The sequence below is a fragment of the Salmo salar genome, chromosome ssa12 (genome assembly GCF_905237065.1).
Source record: "Salmo salar chromosome ssa12, Ssal_v3.1, whole genome shotgun sequence".
Taxonomy (NCBI): domain Eukaryota; kingdom Metazoa; phylum Chordata; class Actinopteri; order Salmoniformes; family Salmonidae; genus Salmo; species Salmo salar.
In genome coordinates, this window is record NC_059453.1 from 71,803,948 (window position 1) to 71,828,129 (window position 24,182).

Below are 24,182 nucleotides of genomic sequence, written 5' to 3' on the forward strand. Positions count from 1 at the left end.
GATGCTTCATTCGGTTCGGCCAACACTTTATGACTTCATTTATGGGTGAAATTGAGGTCATTTATCTATTTTTATTTTTAGTTTAGTTTCACTCATCAATTGAAACAAGCACTTGATTTATATTGAAAAGTGTGAATTTGAATCATTGTAAGGTTCCATTGTAAGGTTCCTGAATAACTATACTTGTGCGTGCATCTCTGACCAACCAAATCTCATCACTTGTATTTGGTTCATTGTCTAACATTCGGGATCAAGGCGTTCTATATGGTTATCTAGAGGGAAATTGTTAATCAACTCAAACAATGCAGAACCAGTTCATGCAGATCCCATTTAACCCACGATGATGGCCACATCACCACAGAATGACTCTCTGTCCTCCTGCTACAGTGCTGTACAGTACATTAACAAGGTTACATACAGTAGATTAACAGATGCCACTACATCTTAAATCATATGCAAATCACTCAATGTCTTCATTCAATCTCTGCCTCATACACAATCCAAAGGCCCCTCTGAAAGTGAAGAATATGGAAGCTTCCATTTCCCCTCTCCTGAAACGTCCATTGTTTCAGTAGGAACATAATGGATATCATCTGAGGACTCCTGTCTGTACCAAGACAAGGTTCTCTGAGTGTTCCTTATCTCGCTGCCTCCACACTCCTCCTGGGGAGCTCCGATTCTCCTCCAGTAATGACTATCTATCCAATTTAGTCCCCTCTCTCCAAGGGGAAATAAATCCACCATTGTCCTAGCTGTTGATGAAAGGACATAGAGGTCCCTAGCCTCTCGCACCATGACCTTAATTGACAAGAAATTGTATTCGCCTCTCTCTCCCTCTCTACCCCTCTCCAAAATAAAAAGGTGCCTCCTGGATTTACTTGACATGCCACTGGGATGACACTGCTTTCTTTCTTTCTTTCTTTCTTTCTTTCTTTCTTTCTTTCTTTCTTTCTTTCTTTCTTTCTTTCTTTCTTTCTTTCTCTCTCTCTTGCGCTCTCTCTCTCTCTTTCTCTCTCTCTCTCTCTCCCAGCGGCTCCTAAGGGCCCCAAGCTTTTGATGACCCCCACCAGGGCAAAGGTAGGGGACACGGTGCGCATCACTGTGCAAGGATTCCAGGTAGGCGCTGGGGTTCCTGGGGTAAGTGCATGGGGGTTTATGAAACCGGAGAGCCATGTCAGTTTGGGATAGGAGGGGACAGGGGAGATGTGCAGTTAAGCCTGACGAGTTTTCTGATATAGTGACCATTCTTACAGGGTGAGGGATATACCATATGTCTTCTCGGTCTAAGGCTAGCATACTGTTTGTTGTACTGTGGAAAAAATGTGGAAAAAGTGCACAATTGGAAAATGTGTCTGGTTTGAATTTTTGGGGGGAATATTCTTATCTTTTCACATTTCTGTTTCACTGTTGCGTACTGCCTATGCCTCAAGGCATTAAACTATTTCAATGAAAAATGAATAACCCTTTCCAAAATCTGTTTGTTTATGGATACCTCCAATTCTCTGATGTTCTGTTGTTTTCTTAAGTCTATCTCCTTAAGCCAACAGGCATCCATGTCAAGCTGTTAGAGGATTCCTCAGCAGAGCAGAGTGAGGGTTTGTTCCTGCTAGAGCATTCCAGTTAGGAGTAGTTTTATTTTTTTTAACTATCATCCTCTGTAAAAAAAAGACAATCTTTCCTGCAGTGTGAATGGTATTTAGCTGATCCCCATCTCAGTGACAGGGATAGGGATGACACAGTGGTGGTGCTGCTTGCTAGACCCAGCCAGGTAGAGAGGATAAGGTTAATCCTGATAGGCCATGCTAATGGACCAGCACACCAATCGCCTTTGTTACTGTTCATTCACTGCTTCGTGAATTTCTGGACATGATAGCATTGTTTGTTTTCATAAAGTGTCTGTTTGTCATTGTTTTATTCTGGTTTGCTACTTTTGAATTGAAAAGGATCTAATCATGGCACTGATCCGGTGCCTTTAAGTTTAGTTTAGTGCAGCAGGCTGAAACCTGGGCAGATGTATGTGAGTATCTCCACCCACTGATTTCATGGTATTTGAAGTTGTCCTTTGAATAGTGTTAAGAATGGTCACTATAAACAGGCTTGACTGGGACGTACAACCAATTGGGCCCTTCGGAATCAGACGTCAGTGCATGGAGATTCATCCCAAAGTAAATCTCCCTTATCCTTCACTGGACCAAGGCTCTGGGGTTTCACCAGTAGATAAGATTTAGTGCTAAAACATATTTTACCTCTCTTGCCTTCTCATAGTGTGATAAAAAAGATATCAGTATCCCCTACGGTTTATAGTATCAGAATGATACATAATCACACAGTGTGGGGTTTTGCCTTTCTTTCCATTGATATGCTTAGACCCCAATCTGTGTTAATACATATGAAGATGAGAAAGGCACTGACTCTTTCATTGCGGCTGGTCTTTTTAATTTGGTTTCTCTAAAGCCGTTGGGGATATTTGACAGGAAGGTCTCACTCGGACCTTTCAATGGTTTTTTTTTATCTTGGTGTGACCTTATGCCATGAGACTATCCCAGATCAACAAACCCCTTTCGCTTCTGTCATCATGTGAATTCAGAGGTTCAATAACTCTTATCAGCACAGTCATTTTTGAAAGGTGACACAAATCACACCAGCTTAGTCAGAACGATGACAAACCAGATAGTCAAGGCAGATATTCAGTTCATTAAAGCATTTCTATGGGTCACACAAAGTGGCAAGAGTCAAGTCGTCGTAGATTCTTTAAAAGGGCTGGGATGTCACATTTCTAATTGCTAAAAGAAAATCTAGTCAGATTATCACTAACAGTTAGTTTATCTTAATGGAATTTCATTCTGTTGCATCACACTTTTCTTCAGGAATAGACGTCAATCGTTTGTCAATCTCTTTGTGCCCTTTCACCCAAGATGATTGACAGCAACATATTTGGCCCTCAGTAGAGTTCAGTAGAGTTCCCTAGCCAGTTCTTCTTTGACCATGTGTGGAGGGATCATAATTCCTGATGATGTGTTGTTCCCTTTGAATAACCTTTGAGCACCACAACCACTCATACCACTCTCTCTACTTAACGCCCTCTCCTCCCCTGCTGACGTGTTCTCCAGCTGACTTGATTCTAATAACATGTCTGTATCCAGCAGATGGCAGAAAAGACATCCAGAGGAGGACAGCAGGAAGGCTTATTCTCTGAGGGAGAATAGCCCTCTTAATAACCATGACAACCCTTTTGAAAAGGGAAATATTTTAAAACTGTGTGGGGAACTCTCTGAAGAGGCATGAGAATGAGAAACATTTTGTAAATGTAGTGTTGATTATTAATGCATGCTGTTAACTCACCATTGCGTTAGGGGGAAATAGAGCGTGTATTATTCATATAGCCTTTGTTCTTAATCTCTTGGCTGGGACTTATCACTTTTTCTTGTCCCTCCCTCCCTCCCTCACACACACTGTGGTGGTCTGTTGATAGAATGAGGTGTTCCCTGAGCCCCTCTTCACCTGGACCCGGGTCGGGGGCCGTCTGCTGGACGGGAGTGCCGAGTGGGATGGGAAGGAGCTGATTTTGGAGAGAGTGCCAGCCGAACTCAATGGCTCCATGTACCGCTGCACGGCCCAGAATCCCCTGGGCTCCACGGACACGCACACTCGCCTCATCGTCTTTGGTACGTGTCCAAACTCATCACCGTATTCTCTAATCCTAGAGAGCATTGCAGAGAATCAAAGACTTAACACTAATTCTTATTCATGGGATATTTTATTCCCACTATTCAAAGGAAAATCCTTATTCAAATTTCAAACACCATTAAAATTGTGTTTCAATGGTTAATATTATTCATCCACATACTGTAAAGTGTTAAACATTGCATTTATGTAAAAAAAAAAAGAAGAGATTTGTGGCCATTTTTAGATATGAATTATCTATGCAAACTAAGTGCATGATTAATAAGTGATTGTATCACTAAATGACTCAACAATGCCTCTCCAACAAAGGCAGATTTACATAAGTGAGTAATGCCTCTGATCTGGGTGAGTAAAAATCCAACAGCCATTAGAATCCCACAAGCAGCGTGTATTGTACACATTTTCTCCAACACTGACTGCTAATAATCACGAGAGGCCCATAAAATAATAAATGATATTTTTTGTTGACAGTGTCATCCCACCTCTTTGTTCAACGACCCACCACGTGCAAGCTAGATCAGTCTTTTCATGATGTGCTATTTATCGCAGTCCCAGTTTGCTTTAGTTGATGTGGGAGTTGGACTGCTTGCTGACTCTATTACTCTTGTACTGTATGTCCTGCTGCCCTGGATGTGTTTACCCTTGAGCCCTTTGGAATTAAAACTGATCAGAGGCCTGTCATTCATAGCTGCTCTACTTTAATCAAATCCGCTGCTCCGAGGATGAATGACTTCTCCTATGTATTATATATTCTCTACTCTCATTTTAGAGATAACTGCTGTGCAAGAGATGGAACTGATATACACTGAATGTACAAAACATTAAGAACACCTGCTCTTTATATGAGATAGACTGACCAGGGGAATGAAAAGCTATTATCCCTTATTGGTGTCAATTGTTAAGTCCACTTCAATCAGTGTAGATGAAGGGGAGGAGACAGGCTAAAGAAGGACGTTTAAGTCTTGAGAATATTGAGCCGTTGTGTGTGCCATTCAGAGGGTGAATTGGCAAGACAAAAGATTTAAGTGCCTTTGAACGGGGTATGATAGTAGGTGACAGGCTCAGCAATTTGAGTGTGTAAAGAATTGCAACGCTGCTGAATTTTTCACACTCGTCAGTTTCCCGTGTGTATCAAGAATGGTCTATCACCCAAACGACATCCAGACAATTTGACACAACTGTGAGAAGCATTGGAGTCAACATGGGCCAGCATCCCCGTGGAACGCTTTCGATACCTTGTAGAGACTGTTCTGGGGTCAAAGGGGGTGCAACTCAATATTAGGCATGTTTTCCACATTTTTTGTTCACCCAGTGTAAATTGGACTGCGTTCATATATTCAAGGGCTAGTGTCCAGGGTTAACATATTCACAGGACATGTGTCCCAACGGTAATGTGCTTACACTGCTATAATGCAACTAAGAAACGATCTGTCCATGATTTATAAATCCCCACCTTGACATCCTTCCGTGAGCACAATTTAGAAAATGTCAGAAATGTACAAATTGTTGGAAGGGCGAAAAAGAGCCTCCTTCTAGGGAAACTGCCACTTTGGGAAGGTGTTACCTTGGGGAGCGTTTTGGTAGAAAGAGCACTAATGCTTATTTAACACCCGGATGCCCGATCAGTTGTCATCGGCTATGTGTGGAGTGTAGGCTATCTGTCTATATCCTAGATGGCTTCCACTCATGCTTAGGGGAGCTAAATGGTGATTGAGTGACCTTGGCACCATCCCCCGTGGCCTTGAAATGAGACACTTCTCTCTCCAGGGGCATGGGGGATATTTGGAGCTCTGCTCACTTGGCTAACTGTTCATTATACATCATCAGGTATAATAGAGTATAAGGATGGGATGCTATATCCACTGGCAGAAAGCAGTACTCATATCTTAATGATGAACATCTCCAAGCACCTTAGATATAATACCCTCAGTGATTACACTGAAGTGACTCAGCAGTGAAGAGGCGGGCTGTCACAAAACCACTGATTTCTCTCTGTCTTTGTGGACTGTGGGGAAATCACATGTGGATGCTGAAAGAACAGCAGTTTGGGGAGTTTGTTAGAATAGGAGCTCTGCTGTTGCCTTCTTGTCCCACCCTCAGACCACTGTTCTAACTGATGCTCTAACTTGTTATGCCAGAGTACCCAATGTTCACAGCTCTATTAATACAGACTCACCAGGGGGATGTTATTTTACATGAGTTTTAGGAAAAGCTCTCTATTTTCTCCTCATCTCACTTATTTTGCCTCTCTCTCTCTCTCTCTCTCTCTCTCTCTCTCTCTCTCTCTCTCTCTCTCTCTCTCTCTCTCTCTCTCTCGCTCTCTCGCTCTCTCCGTTTCCCCTTCATGTCTCTCAACAGAAAATCCGGCCATGATGAAAAACACTCAGAATCCGAACAGTAAGTATGGCAGTTATGAAGACGATTGACAGAGAAAGTTTCTATTGTTGTCTTTTAAAAAGCATTTCTCCTGTTTGTTTGCTTCTCACATATTTCTCAAGATGTAGTTGAAGACATCTGCGATGACAAGCATGCAATTTGTATCCAAAATGGCACAGTAACAAAGGACTTCTAGCTACTTCTTGGTTAGCGTTTGATGTATAAGCAAACTGACGACAGGTGAAGACATGTCTATCATTCTATCATCAACACAAGGGAACAGATCATGTTTCAGTCACTATCCACTTTTATCACTTTGTGAGAACTGTGAGATTAGGGTTGTTTCATACCCAGTGTGGGAACTCATTTGCAGCACCTCAGATTATCATATGTAAAGATAAGGGACTATCAGAGGAAGCACAGAGGTATATGAGGGCTCTCTCTCAGTCTTTTTCTCTTTCTGCTGCTCTGCTTGCCATATCTTACGGATGTATATTTGAATATGCAAATTATCCGGCAAGCACAGGGGCAGGTGTGCCACAGCAAGGACAGAATCAGGTCAACGTGGAAGCCACCGATCGTGGTGCGAGGCACAGACATGACTCGCATGCAAGTCAAATTGGTGTAGAACACGGCCCGAGAGGTCGCTGCACACGTGTCTGAACGCTCAGTGGCTGATCGGCCCACTCCTCCCCCTGTGTGTGTGGGAAGATCACCCTATCAGTCAGTCAGAACAGGGGCTACAGCAGAGCAGAGCAACAAACCAAGCTCCTCTTCCATCTTTGCCAGAGCTTCAATGCTCTGGCTGTCCTAACAAATGTTTTAGAGTATTGATGATAATGGAAATTAGCTGAGGTATAGAGACACAAGGGAAGGAGTGAAGGCAATGGCCGTAGTAGTTGTTTTTATTGTAATCCTACTTAAACAACTGGAGAACATGAGGCTATTTCAAGTGTAGTTCTAGCAGCAATATCATTTTTAGTGGAGAATGTGGTTAAGCTGCCATAAAAGCAAAGAGACAGAATTGCCAATTGTCCTTGTTTTGAAAGCCTTTACCAGGGGATAACATCTGACCAAATCTGCTCTGTCAGTACATGATTTGGTTTCATTTAGTTTAACATTATGGCATAGAGGGAAAAACAAATATCAGTGTTTTTAATTGAAATTCAAATCTGCTTTGTCTTAATTATTTAGATTTAGTTTAGTTTGTGTGTGTCTAGGGATTGGATATTATAAATAGTGATCTGACTATGTCTTCCTCTGGCCCTTGCAGATGGAACCCCTCGCGTGGATGTGCTTGGACCTATATGGATGGTGCTGGCCCTGGTCCTCACAGTGACTGTGGAACTGACGTGAAACCTTCCAGCCAACACACACAATGCACACATACACAATACACACACAACACACAGACACAGACAGACACACACACACACACACACACACACACACACACACACACACACACACACACACACACACACACACACACACACACACACACACACACACACACACACACACACACACACACACACACACACACACACACACACACAGACCCACACCACACACACAGTCCTGCAAGCCTTTTCCAGTCATCCAACAGGCCCCCCATGCGTCAGTCTTTCAGGAACCAGTGCCACCATCCGATGGTCCTCCACTCTGTTTTTGTAATGAAATAATAACCAAGATTATAATATAAAGAAAACCGCATAACATACTGAACATGAGAATAACCACCTCCGGTATACCCCTTCCCCTGACCACACCTTCTTTTTGTTTCTTGTCCCACTTCAGCCTGTTGATCAATAAAAATCAGTTGCTAAAAAAGGGGGGGGAAAAAGCATTTGGGTTTGTTTTGATATGTTCAAACGTTGCAGGAGTTGACTGTGGAGAGAGACATGAACCGACCAGTGTTGGCAGGCCCACCACATTGACCCATTCACTGGGCTGTGCTGTACCCAATCTTTAAACTACAGATGAACAACTGGAAACTAAATACTCAATGAGAACATTGTTTTTTATTGCTAAACGGTTGTTGTTTTTTTCGGATGGCTTGGAATGTGCAATAGGACTAAACGCAAAGAGAAATGGATCATCTTCTTTTTGAGTGTATTTTGTGTACATCCGCGTAAATATTAAAGATAATCAGAGGTTTTATGGGTTCAGGTTAGGAATGGTTGATGAAGAGTTGGGAGGGTTTGCAGCGCTCACAGCCCTTGTTTGTATTTTCTCATCCTTTCTTGCTGTTTCAAGAGATAATCCCATAGGCTGTCAGGACAGAATCGTCTGTGTGGCAAGTTTTTAAATGAGGATAGAAAAAACAATGCAAGTACAGTATCTTACATTATGTCCGCCGTTCGGGGTTGTGGTGCATGTGACGTTTGACAATTCTTTCTCCTTTTCGTGTGTTACAGTGCTCAACAATGCATCTCATTGTCACTGGCCTGTAAATCCAGTTATTTACTTGTTGCATACTATCTTAAGTGACCTGCGTTGTGTACAATATGTAACTCTTCCCCCTGACATCTACTAGTAGGGTCATGTTATCCACCATTCCAGGAAGATGCTCACCCGGCGCAGAGTGTAAACAGGGTTGTTGCATTTGTTTCATATCACCTGTATTAAAATGGAGAGATTATCAAATAATTTGGCTTGACTTTACTTCTACAACCTAACTGTGTTTAAAATGACATGCAGTAAACTACCTTATTGTCTTTACCATGGAAGATAGATAAACCTACTTAATTCATTCTTACTTCTAAAGGCCTACTTAATCACATCTTGGATAACAGGATGTCAATATACATACAAAACCTTTAGAATAATCCCATCCCAGAATAATGAAGAATCTACTGTATACAGTAACGGTTACAGTAGAGTAACCGTTAGTTACTCTACTTTGAGGTCATGGTTACGTGTATATTGATGAATTTGGCTGGAATATTTGATGATCCTTCCAGACGTTTTTACCTCCAGAATATGCTTTGGGCCATCTTTTCTTTACAGAATATCTACACTAAAGCTGGCGATTAACAAACGATTTAGCTGCCCCTCACAACTTTTCAACTCTGTCTTGGCCTTCTCTGAAAGACTCCAGTTTCTGGAAATAATTAGGTTGGAATATTCAGCATTCTGACATTGCCATTAACCCCTTTCTACTGTTCTGTATGTTTGTCTACGCTCCACTGTCACACTGTGAGTGAGGGGTATGCTTACTGCAAAATAATCCTGCGTCAGAAATTCTGGAGAATTGCAATTTAAACTATTCTAGATACACAGTGTATTAAAGGATTAAGGCTTAAACCAGCAGAGAGGTAAGAGGGGAGAATTTTAGGGATTAATAGAACGGATAGAGCCATCCTTATGAGGATGGGGTCGTCTCACCTTGCTAAATTACAATCAGGGGTGGATTGGCCATCTGGCAATTCTGGCAAATGGGTGGTCTGGTTGAAATTTACACGTAGAAATATTTTTTATATATAAATAAAACAATAAAAAAGTGACACGGCCGGCGGGCCCGTGGGTCTGTTAAGATTTTTTTTAAGATGTTTGCGCAATTTCTCTGCTATACTCATCTATAATGAGCCTTTGACTGATCATTTTTGTGATAGGCTAAGCTGAGGTCACGCAACATTTAATGTCAAACGTGACGTCAGCAAAGAGACATGCTCCAACTCTGTCATCAGTTAAGACAGGCAAGATCATGGGTCATAAAAAAAGATACGGGTGCCTATAAATTTAGAATGAGCAAATTCTACATTTTCACCTCACTCAGAACTTCCTATTTTTTGGGCGGCTAAAACCATAATTTGGTCAAACAGTAAAGTTCATTATTCTCATGATTCCTGTAATGAAAGTGGCTGCTCTGCCGCTGTGCTTGTTTTGCTGGGGCCTGCTGCTGTGATGAGCGAGCCACTCTCCTCTCCCCATGCACTAGAGAGAAAAATGCGATCTGATTGTATAACAAAAACACAGCTTTGGAAGTTTTGTCCCCTTTTTTCCTGTCGAAGTGAGGATGGTATCAGATTTCTGTAGGTATGGTTGAGAAACACTATACTGTAATGCCCAATGTTATGTTTCAGCACGGAGAACCGGGAAGGTAGTAACACTTTTCTTTTTCTTTCCTATTTACTCAGAAATGGATAGAGCTAGGGCCACCATATTTTATCACAAACATATATATGTCCTCTACCATTAGAAAGTGTAATTTCATTTCTAGGTTAATTGAGTTGAAACGAAATAAGTCGAAAACTGAACTATCGCAAATGTACTTTTGTACCTGCCGGTGGGGCCGAAGTGACACAGGCTTGGGACGGAAGTAACGGCAGGCGAGAAGTGCATGTTTATTATTTGTAATGCTCATTACTTTCAACAAATGTACTATAATCCATCATTTCATGTTTGTGTTGATTCAATAAATAAGGCTAAAGGTTTGATATTTAAGAAAATGAACCATGCGTCACAATGCAATTTTCCAACCACAATATTTTGCCTTACAATATTAATCAGACTAAAATGGATCACATAATAGCTATATTAACCATAATGTTCTCATCTCACTTTAATAGGAATGTAGTAGGAGATATTTTTTCAAAATGTTCACTGACTATTCAAGCTTAGCCTTAACAATGTTACTTCCGCACCACCCCTCTCTCTTATAACTTCTCCCTGGCTAGCATCCAAGACTACCAAGAATTATATTTCGAACTTAAGCTGTCATTTAGTCATTAGATTAATTAAGACAATAAAATGTGTTTGTAACCTTAAAAAATGAAACACAACTCTACAACAACAAAAAACACTTCTAGATCTTTTTATTCATTTTTTTCGCTCAATAAAATTGGCGGAGAGCACAGATATGAGGGCTTGTGTGGATAAAATGCCAGGGACCAATTCTTGTCCCAGTCCGCCCTTGAGTACAATACACATTCAATTGTTATACAGATGAGTGCTGAGTAGCTAGGGAACAGTATGAGGGGAGGATATGAATGATAAATTGTAACTATCATTTCAGTATTGTGTATTTGGATTCAAGAGGCACTCATACTTTTCTTGTTCTTTTTTAGAAAACAGCTCCATAAGCTATGATGAATGCATTAGGAAATGTGTAAATTGTCTTTTAATTACTTTAATTATTCTGCCTGAGTAAAATGCACATCATTACTTTGTTTACAAAATGATAAATTCTGTGAGTTCAGGATATACTCATTTGTTTTCCTAATCATGTTTTTCAGAGTCCACCTGAGGAAAGGATGTATCCAGTCTTTAACTTACAAAAAGTACATATGTACAATGCATTCGGAATGTATTCAGACCCCTTGATCTTTTCCACATTTGGTTACGTTACAGCCTTATTCTAAAATGGATTAAATAGTTTTTTTTCACCCATTAATGTACACACAATACCCAATAATGACAAAGCAAAAACAGGGTTTTAGAAATGTTTGCAAATGTAATAAAATAAACAAAACGGAAATACCACATTTACATAAGTATTCAAACCCTTTACTCAGTACTTTGTTGAAGCACATTTGGCAACAATTACAGCCTCGAGTCTTCATGGGTATGATGCTACAAGCTTGGCACACCTGTTTTTGGGGAGTTTCTCCCATTCTTCTCTGCAGATCCTCTCAAGCTATGTCAGGTTGGATGGGGAGCGTCACTACACAGCTATTTTCAGGTCTTTCCAGAGATGTTAGATCGGGTTCAAGACTTTGCTCTGGCTGGGCCACTCAAGGACATTCAGAGACTTGTCCCAAAGCCACTCCTGCGTTGTCTTGGCTGTGTGTTTAGGGTCGTTGTCCTGTTGGAAGGTGAACCTTTGCCCCAGTGAGAGGTCCTGAGTGCTCTGGAGCAGGTTTTCATCAAGGATCTCTCTGTAGTTTGCTTCGTTCATCATTCTCTCGATCTTGACTAGTCTCCCAGTCCCTTATGCTGAAAAACATCCCCACAGCATGATGCTGCCACCACCATGCTTCACCGTAGGGATGGTGCAGGGTTTCCTCCAGATGTGACGCTTGGCATTCAGGCCGAAGTGTTCAATCTTGGTTTCATCAGACCAGAAAATCTTGTTTCTCATGATCTGAGAGTGCCTTTTGGCAAACTCCAAGCGGGCTGTTGTGCCTTTTACTAAGGAGTGGCTGAGGAGTGGCCACTCTACCATAAAGGCCTGATTGGTAGAGTGTTGCAGAGATGCTTGTCCTTCTGGAAGGTTCTCCCATTTCCACAGAGGAACTCTGGAGCTTTGTCAGAGTGACCATCTGGTTCTTGGTCACCTCCTTGACCAAGGCCCTTCTCCCCTAATAGCTCAGTTTGGCAGGGCAGCTCTAGAAAGAGTTTTGGTGGTTCCAAACTTCTTCCATTTAAGAATCACTGTTTTCTTGCTGCAGCAATGTTTTGGTACCCTTGGTTTTTGCTCTGACATGCACTGTCAGCTGTTGGACCTTATATAGACAGGTGTGTGCTATTTCAAATCATGACCAATCAATTGCATTTACAACAAGTTGTAGAAACATCTCAAGGATGATCACTGGAAACAGAGCTCAATTTCGAGTCTCATAGCAAAGGGTCTGAATACTTGTGTAAATAATATGTTTTTTTTTATAAATTTGCCAAAATGTTTAAAAACCTGTTTTTGCTTTGTCATTATGGGGCATTGTGGGTAGATTGATAAAGAAAAAAAAAGATTTCATCCATTTTAGAATAAGGCTGTAACATATCAAAATGTGGAAAAAGGGAGTGTCTGAATACTTTCAGAATGCACTGTATGTGGATGTTCATTGAAGACCCATCCATGATAAAAGAGACAGTGGACCAAATAAAAGCACACCACATTGAATGATGGATATTGTGTGACATCCTGGCTCTATTGTGTTTGTGTCATGTTCAGGATATTTGTAGGGCATGCATATCTGATGGCCAACAGAGGAAATCTATGTAATCATGCTTGTGATGTATGCAATATATTCTTTTCACAAGTACATAAAAAAATACACATATACACATCAATTGCTTTATCTTTTCACACATCAGTGCTAAACTTGTAATCAGAATGCCCTTATGGTAATTTCGCCCTCTGATAGTCATGTATAGCTACCGAGTTCACTTTCACCTCATCCTACCTTATCTTAATCTATTACACACTCCACCTGTCCTCCAAAAAGAACCCTTACGGTTATATGGTTCACCTTAAATAGTTACAGCTGTTTAAACGGTTTACATTTCTCATTTCCTGTCCATATCATATCACAATATCATATCACAGGAGGAGAAGAGGTGAAAGTGTCTCCATACAACACTGCACATGCTGGCAATCATTTTGTTCTGCAGTGCTCCTGAATGGTACACCTGAGATGGCGGAGGCAGTGAGGAGAATGAGCTGCCTTTGTGTGACACCTGTGAATTATTCACGACTAACCATGCCGGCTGAGTCCGGATCCCTTTATGGGCATCTAGAGCCTATGCTATCAGATGGCCAAATAGTGTCTATGTCACAGAGGACACCGGTCAAATGGCTCCCTGCAGGACACACCTCCCTGAGATCATCGCATCGCTGCCGGCCCAGCTCTTTGTTATGACCCTGGCCTCGGTCAAGCGTGTCGTTATCGGCAACCCAAATTACTATTTGACAGCTTAACTGCAGTGACTGAGTGACAGGACTCAAGCGTGACAGAGATGTATGTCAATGCAGTCTATAAATATGGATAATATTGTCAGATTCATACAGTCAACATTCCTTTTTGGCATTGAGGCTCTGTCTTACAGTACGTGTTCATAACGGTGTGTGATAGAAAGTACCATATAATTTGTGCACTTACCCAGTTATTGTTTTTAGAAGTCTGTGCTTAAATGTATAGTTCATTTCTATAAGAACATGATCCCTGGCCTCTTTTCCTGTTGTAGCTGAGTCAAAACCAATGTGTTGTATAGTGTGTTGTATAGTGAAAGATATTTCATCTTTAGTTTTGCCTGTGCAAACAACTGTATCCGGGTCATGATGTCCTTAAATGTGACCAATCAGCCTTTCCCACACCTTAGTCAAACCATGTTTTCAGCAGACAGCAGCCTGTCATGTGTTTGAACTGGATCATTATTTTCTTGTTGACATAGGTCTGAAATAGAGTCATATGATCCAGGCCACTCCTACAAATACAGTCATGTAAACATTAGGCTCAACAGTACTATAGTCTGAATCTGTGTTTAACCTTGTGGTGATATAGTTTCCAAATTGTTCAAACACTTAATTAAATCACTCAGTAAACAACATGATAAACTCATCTTGTGATGAGTCAACAAATGTAAATATGTACACTGGAATTATCTACGTTTGACTGTTCTCTACGACATAGTGAAGGCCAGAGCAAACATGATCACCTGTTGCAGGTGGAATGTGACCGCTGCCCCGCCCCAGCAGCGAGAGATGCAAATACTGTTGGTATCAGTTTACAAGTTGTCCAGAGAGAAGAGAGAGAACAGACACAGTCATCAGACCTCTGCAGCCTGCAGGTTACCAGCTACCATTGGCTAAGATGCACTGAAAAGAAATACCCAGACAAAAAGGTTGTTCACCTTGGCAACTCCTCCGTTTAGTCATGCCCATAGCAGATCTGCTGGGTGTCCAGTTCGACATGCAACTGCTGGGGAAGCTGACGTGTTCCGTGGCCGCCGTTCTGCTCATCTCCTGGGCTTACAGGTTCTACAGCTCCAGGGGTACAGCAGCTAAATCCCAGCTCTATGTGAGGCCTCCTCCAGACAGGCCCACTGAAGAACCCATTGGAACCTGTCTGAACTGCAAGATGGAACTGCGACCTCCAAGCACGGCCAAACATGACACCAGAAGTGATGGGGACAAACAGCCTGGCCACTCACGGAGTGATGACCTGACACCTGACAAGACCAATACAGGGACAGGGGAAGGAGAAGTGACCCAGATTGAAGAAGCAGGCAAGTTCACAAACACTAAGGAAATGGCTGCATTGCAGGAGGAATCAAATGTAGAGGAGGACAACAGCTTGGAGTTGGAGGAAGATATCCCCGTGTTTGTTGAGGAGGCTGAGATTAAGACTAATAATTGTATGTTTGGATCCATCTTGAAACTCCCTGATCCTAATGACAGTGGGCTGGCCAGCCCATCGGGCCGTCGATCCCCTTGCTTTCTGCAGAGGCTTGAGGGCAGTGTCGGGGCTGGGGGTCGGCAGAGAGCTGAGGCAGGACCTGGGGCTCCAGGGGGCCTACTCCAGCTTTCTCTCCAAGGCAGAGATCACAGTGGCGGATGCCAACCTTGTGATGGAAGGACCTGGGGACCAGAGCATTGTGCGGGGAAAAATCTATGAATACTTTGTGGAATCGTCCTCGCACTCCATCACAGACTCCATATTGGGTCAGTTTGAGGGGAATTCACTGGACTCACAGTCTGTGAAATTTGGAAGCCGTGGCAGCAGCCTCACTGAGCCTCCCTCGTCCCTAAGCCCCATCATCATGCGTGATCTGGTTTTGCCGCAGAGTCCTGTTGAGAGGCCGTTCTCCCCAGTTAGTCCGGAGACCACATCTCCCATCAAGCCGGGTCTCATCCGTAAGGAGAGCTACCTCACAGCGGCTGAACATTCAGAACTCCTGATCACCTCTCTGATACCCAGAGCCTCCACCCAGCTGAGGCCCCACTCTCATGCCTATTCATCAGGGGATCCCAGCCCTGTCAGTCCCCTCAGTCCCACCACAGACACCAGGGGCCCCAGTGCATGGGAGAAGCCCAGCCTAGAAACCATAGCTGGGGCTAGATTTGTAAATCTGCCTCCAGAAAACATGGGCAGCTCAGAGTTGGAGAGCTTAAAGGCCAAACTTGATTTGGGAAACTGCATGGAGGTGCTGGAGCTGTCTAAGAAGCATGGGCAGGCCCCTCTGCAGCAGGCAGCCCTCAGAGTGATGTCTGACAACTACCTCCAGGTCCTCAGGGACCCAGGTCTGTATGGGATGCTGAGAGCAGGCGAGCGGGATGAGATTCAGAAACAGCGTATGAGAGGAAGGCAGTTCTTAGTGGCAGCCAACATGGTCCCTCAGGACTGGGTGGGGAGTAGTCCTCAAGGGACAAAAACAGAGCAGCGAGCCACCAACAAGCCATCCAGTGGTCTCTACTGTTATGATGATTATATAGACAGCTGGCACCCATTGTGTCCCGTCCCGCAGGAAGTCATCTCCAAAGGCTGTGCCGTGTGCACTATGGACAACTACTTATTTGTAGCAGTGGGGGGCTGCCAGCAGGGCGCAGACAGAGAGATGAAACCTTCCAAGAGAGTGTTCTGCTACAACCCCGTAACGTCCATTTGGAAAGAGATCAGTCCTATGAATGAGTCCAGGCCCCACTGCAAACTGGCAGCCCTACAGGGCTGCATCTATGCCATCGGAGGGGAGTGTCTGTCTACCGTAGAGCGCTATGACCCCCGCTCTGACAGATGGAGTTTTGTGGCCCCACTGCCCAATGATACATTTGCTGTGGCCCATCATGTCACGGTGTGCAATGGGGAACTCTTTGTTCTAGGAGGAACACTGAGATACACACTGTTGCGCTACAACCCAAAAATCAATGTGTGGAGGAAAAGCGCAATAACGGGAAGCAAAATGAGGACCACCGAGATAGTGGGCGTAAGAAACTTTCTGTATCGCTTCGATGTCAACCCACAGCTAGGCATCAGTGTGTACCGCTACCACACCGTGGCACGACTATGGTACGAATGCTGCACCAAACGCCTCGCCCACTGCCCTGCCTTCCAGTGTGTTGTTGTGGACGACACCATCTACTGCATAAGCCACCAGTTCACCATGAGGTTCCTGGCTGATGAGATCTCTCCGAGCTTCGTAGCGGACGATTTGAGTGTCCTCTCTGCAGCTAAGGGCATCCTTTTCCCCTTTGTACTCTCACTTCCTGATAAGAAAGCTCTCCAGACCAGCGTGTGACCAGGAATGATTCTCCTCAGCACAGACAAGGACAGAGCAGTGAGGGAGTATCTCATGTATTTATGCACCAAGGCCATTTTCATAGCTGAGAGTGTCCTACTGGGAAGCACAGCTGTCTTAATCAGAGGCAATGGAAGTAAAATATTAACACCATTAATGGTAATTAGACTACTGCTTGTTTAGATTTATTCAGGGTGTACTGCCATAGAAACTCAATGTTTTTGTGAAAGCTGCTTCTTCTTTTCATTTCCCTCCACCCTTGCACTACCGAGTTACTTCTAAATCATGCAAATGTAAAAATAATTAATAAACAAGTCTTAAGTTAATTCACTCAACCATAATGCTTTGGAGTACTGGGTTGATATAATAATAATCCATCACAATGGGCAGCTGTGTAGGGTACAAACATTACTCACACAGGACTGGACTCAATACAATTATCCACAGTTGGTCTGTAAGTATGACATGATGTAGAAGGTTGTGACAGAGCATAATGTACTGTATGTGAGCTTCAATAAACAAAAGTCAATGCTACTTTTGAATCTCTTCTAAGATTGGAGTACAGTATTCGCCTGTTTTCTTCTGCTGTTGTTTTCAACATTGTTGATATTAGAAGTTATTAATGCACCAACATAACTAATGACTGTGATGAAAGTACTCTTGATTTTATTAACAAATATTTATCGTTACATTTGTACAATATTAATTAGCAGAAGAAAGAAATATGCAAAAATAATAAAAAACTGAAAGCAGTTTGTTCAGCATTGTCTTGGCATTTAAGTCATGTGGTTGAGTCATGATTTAAATGAAATATGTTTTCCTTCCAGACAGTGACTGATTTTCAATGATAAGTCATCAACAATTTAACAAACAGAGCTCTGCTGTGTGATGTGTCGTGTCTGACTGCAGAGTAAATCAATGAATTTGTAGGATGATAGATGTGGCGGTTAATTGATGTGTTGTATAATTACATCGACAATATACATGTTTGAATGAATGTTTAAACGTATAATAGTTTTTTCATTCAAATCAAGCTGTCTCACAAAGAGCAATCATAAACTAAGATCAACAACAGAGTGGCACGGCACCCTTGTCTCGGATTCCATTGTGTGACATGTCGCTATAGCGCCATCATGTGGTCTGACTAACCAAACACTCAATGGCGTAATTGATAACACATGATCTACCCACATTTTCTGACTCACACAAAAATCAGCTTGAGTATTGAAATGAGTAACGGAGAGGCGGGCAGAGGGCTGCACTGGCTGAGGCAGCAGGAGAATAGAGACACAGATGGTTGACCATCAAACATATAAGCATCTTTGATTCCTCCTAATTAAACACTTTGATTCCCTGTAATTAAACACCTAATGGAATGGGAGTTAGGTCCCCTCAGAGTATGCCTTACATCACTCATAGCTCCTGATATGGACACCCAGGTCAGCTCAGACATCAACACTCTCTTTGATTTCCAAAGCATCTAGGCTAGGGTATTTGGTATTTTCGTATTTTATTAGGATCCCCATTACTCTTCCTGTGTCTACACAAAACATGAAACATGACATAATACAGAACATTAATAGACAAGAACGGCAAATAGTGAAACAGCGAATTGCAAATATTAAGTGCGAGGAAAATAATTAGCATGTGCTTATCCTAAATGTTCAGATGTTCACACACACACACACACACACACACACACACACACACACACACACACACACACACACAGTGCCTAGATTTCAAGAGATTATAATGAGACTCCTGTTTAATTTTCTACATATTTTGATATCCCATATGTTCTGCTTCATTTAATTGTTCATGCCTTAGACTAATAAAAAATAAAATCCTCAAACAGCACCACTTTGAGCACGGAGTATCGAAACAGCGTGTGAGGCGCGCCATCTCAGGGCCCGAGCTCTGTGTCTACACAGCAGACAGGGGAGGGAGGAGGCTGGCGGAGACTGAGTTGTCTGGGACCTGTCTGCAGGGCCGTTGTTTCAGATCCATGTCCTTGTTGATTCGATTGGCAGGATGAAGCTTACTGGAGTGGCCTCGTGGCACACTGGCAAAGCGGGGCTGGCAGAAAGCACTGAGTGGGTACTTCTGGTACGCTGACCTGTACACACTCAGCGCAGGGAGGTGGGACTGCTGCTTGTCCAGACGGACCTGTCTAGACTCCACCAGGCCAAAGTTAGTTGGAGGTGCTGGAAGGGAGAAGGAAGGGAGGGAGAGAGAGAGAGGGCTCAGCTGTTACAGTGCTGCAGTCATTAATTATATCTGTGACAGATTTGGAGCAATCCAAGGCCATTTATTCTGCCTGAACTTTAATTGTTGAACACTGCATCTTTGTTCTTCCCGGTTTTTCTTTACTTGAGACTAGTTTGTAATTACAGCTGACATTTTTCTGTGCCACAGTCAAGTAAATACAAGCTTTTTATAATTCAAACATACTGTGCGATGATTTTTTACCATATAAAAGTGGATTTGTCAAACCAAGGTGCTGTGTTCCATATGGGTTTTGCACTCAAAACCTGGTGGAACCAATGCTTTAGAAAGGGGCTATTCTAATGTTGACTTCCTCTCTTACCCAAGATTGGGTGGTCAGACTTCTCTTGCGTCCACGCCAGCCTGTCTGGATGCCAGGAGCGCAAGGCAGGCAGGGTGGAGGTGCCCTGGCGCCCATACATCTCATCATAGAGGGTGACCAGGTAATGGGAGGGCAGCGTGCCATGGTGGGAGAGAAGCAGCTTAGCGGGAAGGCCCTGGAACACACCGCAACCCACTATTCTACTGGCCATTCATTGCTTTAAAACAATGGCAGATGGCACACTGTTTCTTTGATTGATTAGCTCATTACCTCTGGGGATATGAATAATCTAGGTTTAGATTTTGTTCTAACAGACTTTTAGGCCTAACTTGACTAGCATTTCGCTAATGCTAATGATATCATGATCCTGCTGTGTAAGACTGACCTCAGCTTTCCGCAGCGCCTCTCGTCTGAGGATGACGTCTGGCCGGTGGTCCCTCTGTGGCTGGTAGTCTGCACGGTTGGTGCTGTTGGCTGTCTTACACTCTCGAGTGAACTGTCTCGGACAGACAGGGTAAATAGACAGTAACAGGAGGAGGAGAGGGTGAGAGGAGGAGAGGAGGGACTGCTCAGCCACTTAAGCATGAGCTCAGCAAAGCTCACACTTCACCATCGATCCATGCTGTTGTACAGTATTTCTAAAGACATCCCTCTAGTCAGATCCTGAAGCAGCAGCCCGCGGCCCTGCCTGGCGTCAATGCAATTAGACTGCCTCTTGAGTCTCTCACACTGGGAGTCTGTGCTGATGTAGCTTAACTGAAGCCCTCTAATTATTTTTGTATAGATTTGCAAACCGACTGAGAAGCAGCAGAACCATTGGAAACCAGCCATTGAACTAGTTTGTTGAAGATCTTTGGCTACAGAAAGCAGGAGGTACAGCACATTCTCACACTCAGTGCAGGTTTTTCTTGTGAGAATCTCATTTGGATCGAAAGGAAAGGCTGCTGTACCCACGCTTTGCTGTAATTAAAACTCTTAATAATGACTTTTGATGACTCTTGCCAAATGTTGCATTATTTGATGAATTAGCAACATTCATCACAGGCAATGCATGATAGCAACAGCAATTAATTGAAAATCCCAAAATAAACTTTGATTAAAAACCCTACCTGAAACTTCTCTTCCACCCAGTTGCCAATTAGAACTTTGTTTGCATACTTCTGCTCTATTCTCCAGCCAGGTTGGGTCCATTTATCATAACTCTTTTCCTGATTTCCCATACTGTATGTGGTACTGCACATGGTGTCACATACAGCTGATTAAGAGCTGGTTTGGTCCTAATATTAGAGCATAGTTAGATCAAACAGAACGGATGATGGTGCATTTCACCTGCTCTCATTGTGACATAGGAGGAGGAAGCTCGGTTGCTATGGATACAGCAAACATTCTGTGACTGAAACAGAATAGTGGAACAGTAGTACAGGCAAATGGAAGGCAAAGGACCTGCATTATGATAACACTTGGTGCAGTACTTTAGAATGGTGCTGTATTTTTGAATGTCAGAGAATTCTGCAGCAGTTAGCATATATCTCATACATGCAATACACGTCTTCATTTAAATCATAATGAATATAATTGGACTTCATCTTTCTGTAGAAATGAAAATGAATGCCTTAACTGATTAAAATAAGAGTAAAACATGTACTTAGCTGTGTAGGAGTTTATTAGCTTTGCCTGTAAACAGAACAAAGTCACTTGCGAGGAACATGAAAAATCTAATCTCGAAATAATCCCTATATCATTTTATTCCAAACACCAAACATTAACATCGATTTTATCAGTTTAGTGTTTCTCAAAGCGTTTTTACGTAGTTTAAAGTTCTATCTACAGCCTATCTTGCAGATGGGAAGGTTAACCAGCTTATTTTTTTATGCCATTAGTCTAAGGAAGCGGTCTGGCATGTGATGCCATGTGACTTCCAGTTCCAGGTCCAGCAGCCATTTCCTGTACAGGATCCCAACATCCCTCAGTATGTCGTACACACAGGTCAGGATAAAGGCCGGTGGGGTCAGAAGGATAACAGTGTCATCCTCCAGGTGCGGGGACACCTCCGGATCCAGACGGTCTTTGATTTTGTGGTACACCTCTCTGTTGTAGTCTAAGTCTGAGTATACATGCTGGCGGTGGCACCGCACCCTACATTCAGGAGGGAGGTGTTCTGGGGAGAACCACTCCTTGAAGGCCAGCCTCATCTCAGCAGGGATGTGGTTCCCCTCCAGCACATCCTGGCACACTGTGCTGGCACACTGACGTGTCCCCGTTGAGATACTGCAGGAAGTAGAATGCCATCCAGCCACAGAACAATATGGGCACAGCATGATTCTGCTGGTATGAAGGCAGGTTGAAATCTGCCATCTGCAAAGCTGGGTAGATGAGGACCTGGGCACAGGGAGACAGCAGATGTCCATTCTTTCTCTTGGCCAGACGCTGTCACAGTATGGCTGCCAGGTTTCCCCCAGCACTATCACCCCCAACTGCCACTCTGCCTGGGTCCACCCCGAACTCTGCCTCTGCCACAGACAGGAAGTGACACGTTGCAGTCTCAGTCATCCAGCTGAGTGGGATACTGATGTTCAGGGATAAGCCGGTATCTAAAGAGGGTAGAGAAAGGAGAAACATGTCGTCTTTGACAACTTCACAGCCCTTTTCAATGTATTGATCTGCTTTAGAAGCACATTTTGAGTCAGTGAGTCAGAAAGTAAAAGTTACCCAACAGAAACCACTGTGGTTTCAGCCTCTTCGGCAATGTGCCTGCAGACCTCATCTGCAGTATCTGATCACAAGAAACAGAACATTAGTGTTAGACTAGAGTAAACAGAGAATGAAACGTTTCTTTTTTTATATGAGCAGGCCCCTACTGTAAGATAAATAAGCAACATTATCTAGACATTGTTTTTCTTATCTTATTACCCAAATTACCCAATGCCCATCCTCCACCATTGAAATACACCAGGCCCTTCCTCAGGCCCAGTGAGCCAGCTGTGGGCTCATACACTCTGACTGGCACCTCAGAGAAGGAGAGTTCCGTTACACGTAGTATAGGGGGAACTGGTCTTATAATGACCAGGAACTGTCTTCTGAACCAACTGGGGAACCTGACCTGATGACAGCCGAACTTAGAAATAAGGTTAACATGAACCATTGTGAGGTGAAATATTTTCCAATTGTCACAATATAACTTTGCTTTTCTTGATGCTTGCACACTAAGCAACAATGAATACAACAACATAATGAATAACCAGTGACACAGTTAAGGTTTTACCAGAAGGTGGACTACAGTACAGTACTGTGAAAACTCTGCTTGAGTGTCCTTACCCCGAACAAGACTTTGACTTTTTGTCATTTATTGTTCTCTTATCAACACCATTGAAGTTTATCAGTTTTTAGAGTACATTGAAAGGACAAGCATATTTTAAAAGAGTTGAGTTCACTTTTTAATAGTATTCAAGTACGAGGATGTTTTTCTTTTCACCAAGGAATACATTAAATAAATTATTGTTTCAGAGACTTGAACGTGATTTGACTGCAGAAAACATCAAATAATAAGCACTAACAATTCCATAGATAGATACTCACCACAATTGCTATGCCAACAAACATGCCATGAACTACATGCAGTTTCCCTCGATTTACAACCCCTTGAGGAATGTCTGAATTCATCAGCTCAGAATACAGTAGACCAATTACCAGAAGGAGGAAGGCTGCAATCAAGGCAGCAAAGCCAATTATTAAAATTGCAGTGATGTCCATGGTGCTTCTAGTGTGATCCCAGATAGGCTACAGTAGAAATATGAATGTTTTATCCAGCTGCTTTGTTTTATTTGCCCTTCCTACATCTTTGTGTACACCCTGCTCTGACCTTGTTCTACCTAAGTGACTTTGAGTGGCAGTAACAAAGCGTCATTCATTATTTTATTCAGTGTATTTTATGGACTCAAGCAATTAGATAAATTTAACACATATTTCACAATTAGCTATTTTTATGAATATACAGTGTCATAGTTTGTATAAACACAGGATAGTAATTAATACATTTTAAATGTCCTTTAAAAAATGAAAACTGCTTTCACATTTATTGTGAAGCAGAGGATCTGAACTTTCACTGTTCATCTGTAGATGGCAGTGATGGCTTGAGTGATAGCAGACCATGTTCCCTAGTCTAGACACGTGGCAACAAAATGCATGGTATTTGCAATTGAAAACATTTAAATGTGTTGTTTACAAAACAATTGATGTTCATTATAATTCAGAATTAAATATAAAATATATACAGTACCAGTCAAAAGTTTGGACACACGTCCTCAGTTCAAGGGATTTTCTTTATTTTTACTATTTTCTACACTAGAATAATAGTGAAGACATCAAAACTAGGAAATAACACATATGGAATAAAGTAGTAACCCAAAAAAATTTTACGTTTTTGATTTTATGTTCTTCAAAGTAGCCACCCTTTGCCTTGATGACAGCTTTGCACATTCTCTCAACCAGCTTCATGAGGAATACTTTTCCAACAGTCTTGAAGGAGTTCCCACATGTGCTGAGCACTTCTTGGCTGCTATTCCTTCACTCTGTGGAC

The 24,182-nt window shown here is 42.6% G+C and overlaps 3 protein-coding genes and 1 pseudogene across 4 annotated transcripts in view; 2 read left to right on the forward strand and 2 right to left on the reverse strand.

The window, feature by feature from the left end:
• Nucleotides 1-8,709, forward strand: part of LOC106565900 (immunoglobulin superfamily member 21) — a 298,252-nt gene extending 289,543 nt beyond the window's left edge. The window contains exons 7-10 of one of the 2 annotated variants that reach the window (XM_014133564.2): nucleotides 1,031-1,137; nucleotides 3,473-3,665; nucleotides 6,043-6,081; nucleotides 7,334-8,709. In XM_014133564.2, the coding sequence (XP_013989039.1) occupies nucleotides 1,031-1,137; nucleotides 3,473-3,665; nucleotides 6,043-6,081; nucleotides 7,334-7,416 (422 nt within the window). In that variant the 3' untranslated portion in view covers nucleotides 7,417-8,709. The remainder of the gene's footprint in view (nucleotides 1-1,030; nucleotides 1,138-3,472; nucleotides 3,666-6,042; nucleotides 6,082-7,333) is intronic. The other variant, XM_014133565.2, reaches the window with a different exon arrangement.
• A 4,039-nt stretch (nucleotides 8,710-12,748) lies between these two features.
• LOC106565897 (kelch domain-containing protein 7A-like) lies at nucleotides 12,749-17,575 on the forward strand. Its single transcript, XM_014133562.2, is given in 2 exon segments — nucleotides 12,749-15,245; nucleotides 15,247-17,575. Coding segments are annotated over 2 exon segments (2,358 nt in total). The 5' UTR covers nucleotides 12,749-14,657; the 3' UTR covers nucleotides 17,017-17,575.
• Nucleotides 17,576-17,660: 85 nt separating this feature from the next.
• On the reverse strand, nucleotides 17,661-20,938 carry LOC106565899 (uncharacterized protein C1orf158). Its single transcript, XM_014133563.2, has 4 exons — nucleotides 20,716-20,938; nucleotides 19,992-20,102; nucleotides 19,607-19,781; nucleotides 17,661-19,223 (listed from the first exon to the last, which is right to left on the reverse strand). The coding sequence occupies exons 1-4, from the start codon at nucleotides 20,845-20,847 to the stop codon at nucleotides 18,943-18,945; spliced, it is 699 nt and encodes a 232-aa protein (XP_013989038.1). The 5' UTR covers nucleotides 20,848-20,938; the 3' UTR covers nucleotides 17,661-18,942.
• A 342-nt stretch (nucleotides 20,939-21,280) lies between these two features.
• LOC106565896 (arylacetamide deacetylase-like 3) lies at nucleotides 21,281-22,748 on the reverse strand (annotated as a pseudogene).
• Nucleotides 22,749-24,182: the final 1,434 nt, after the last annotated feature.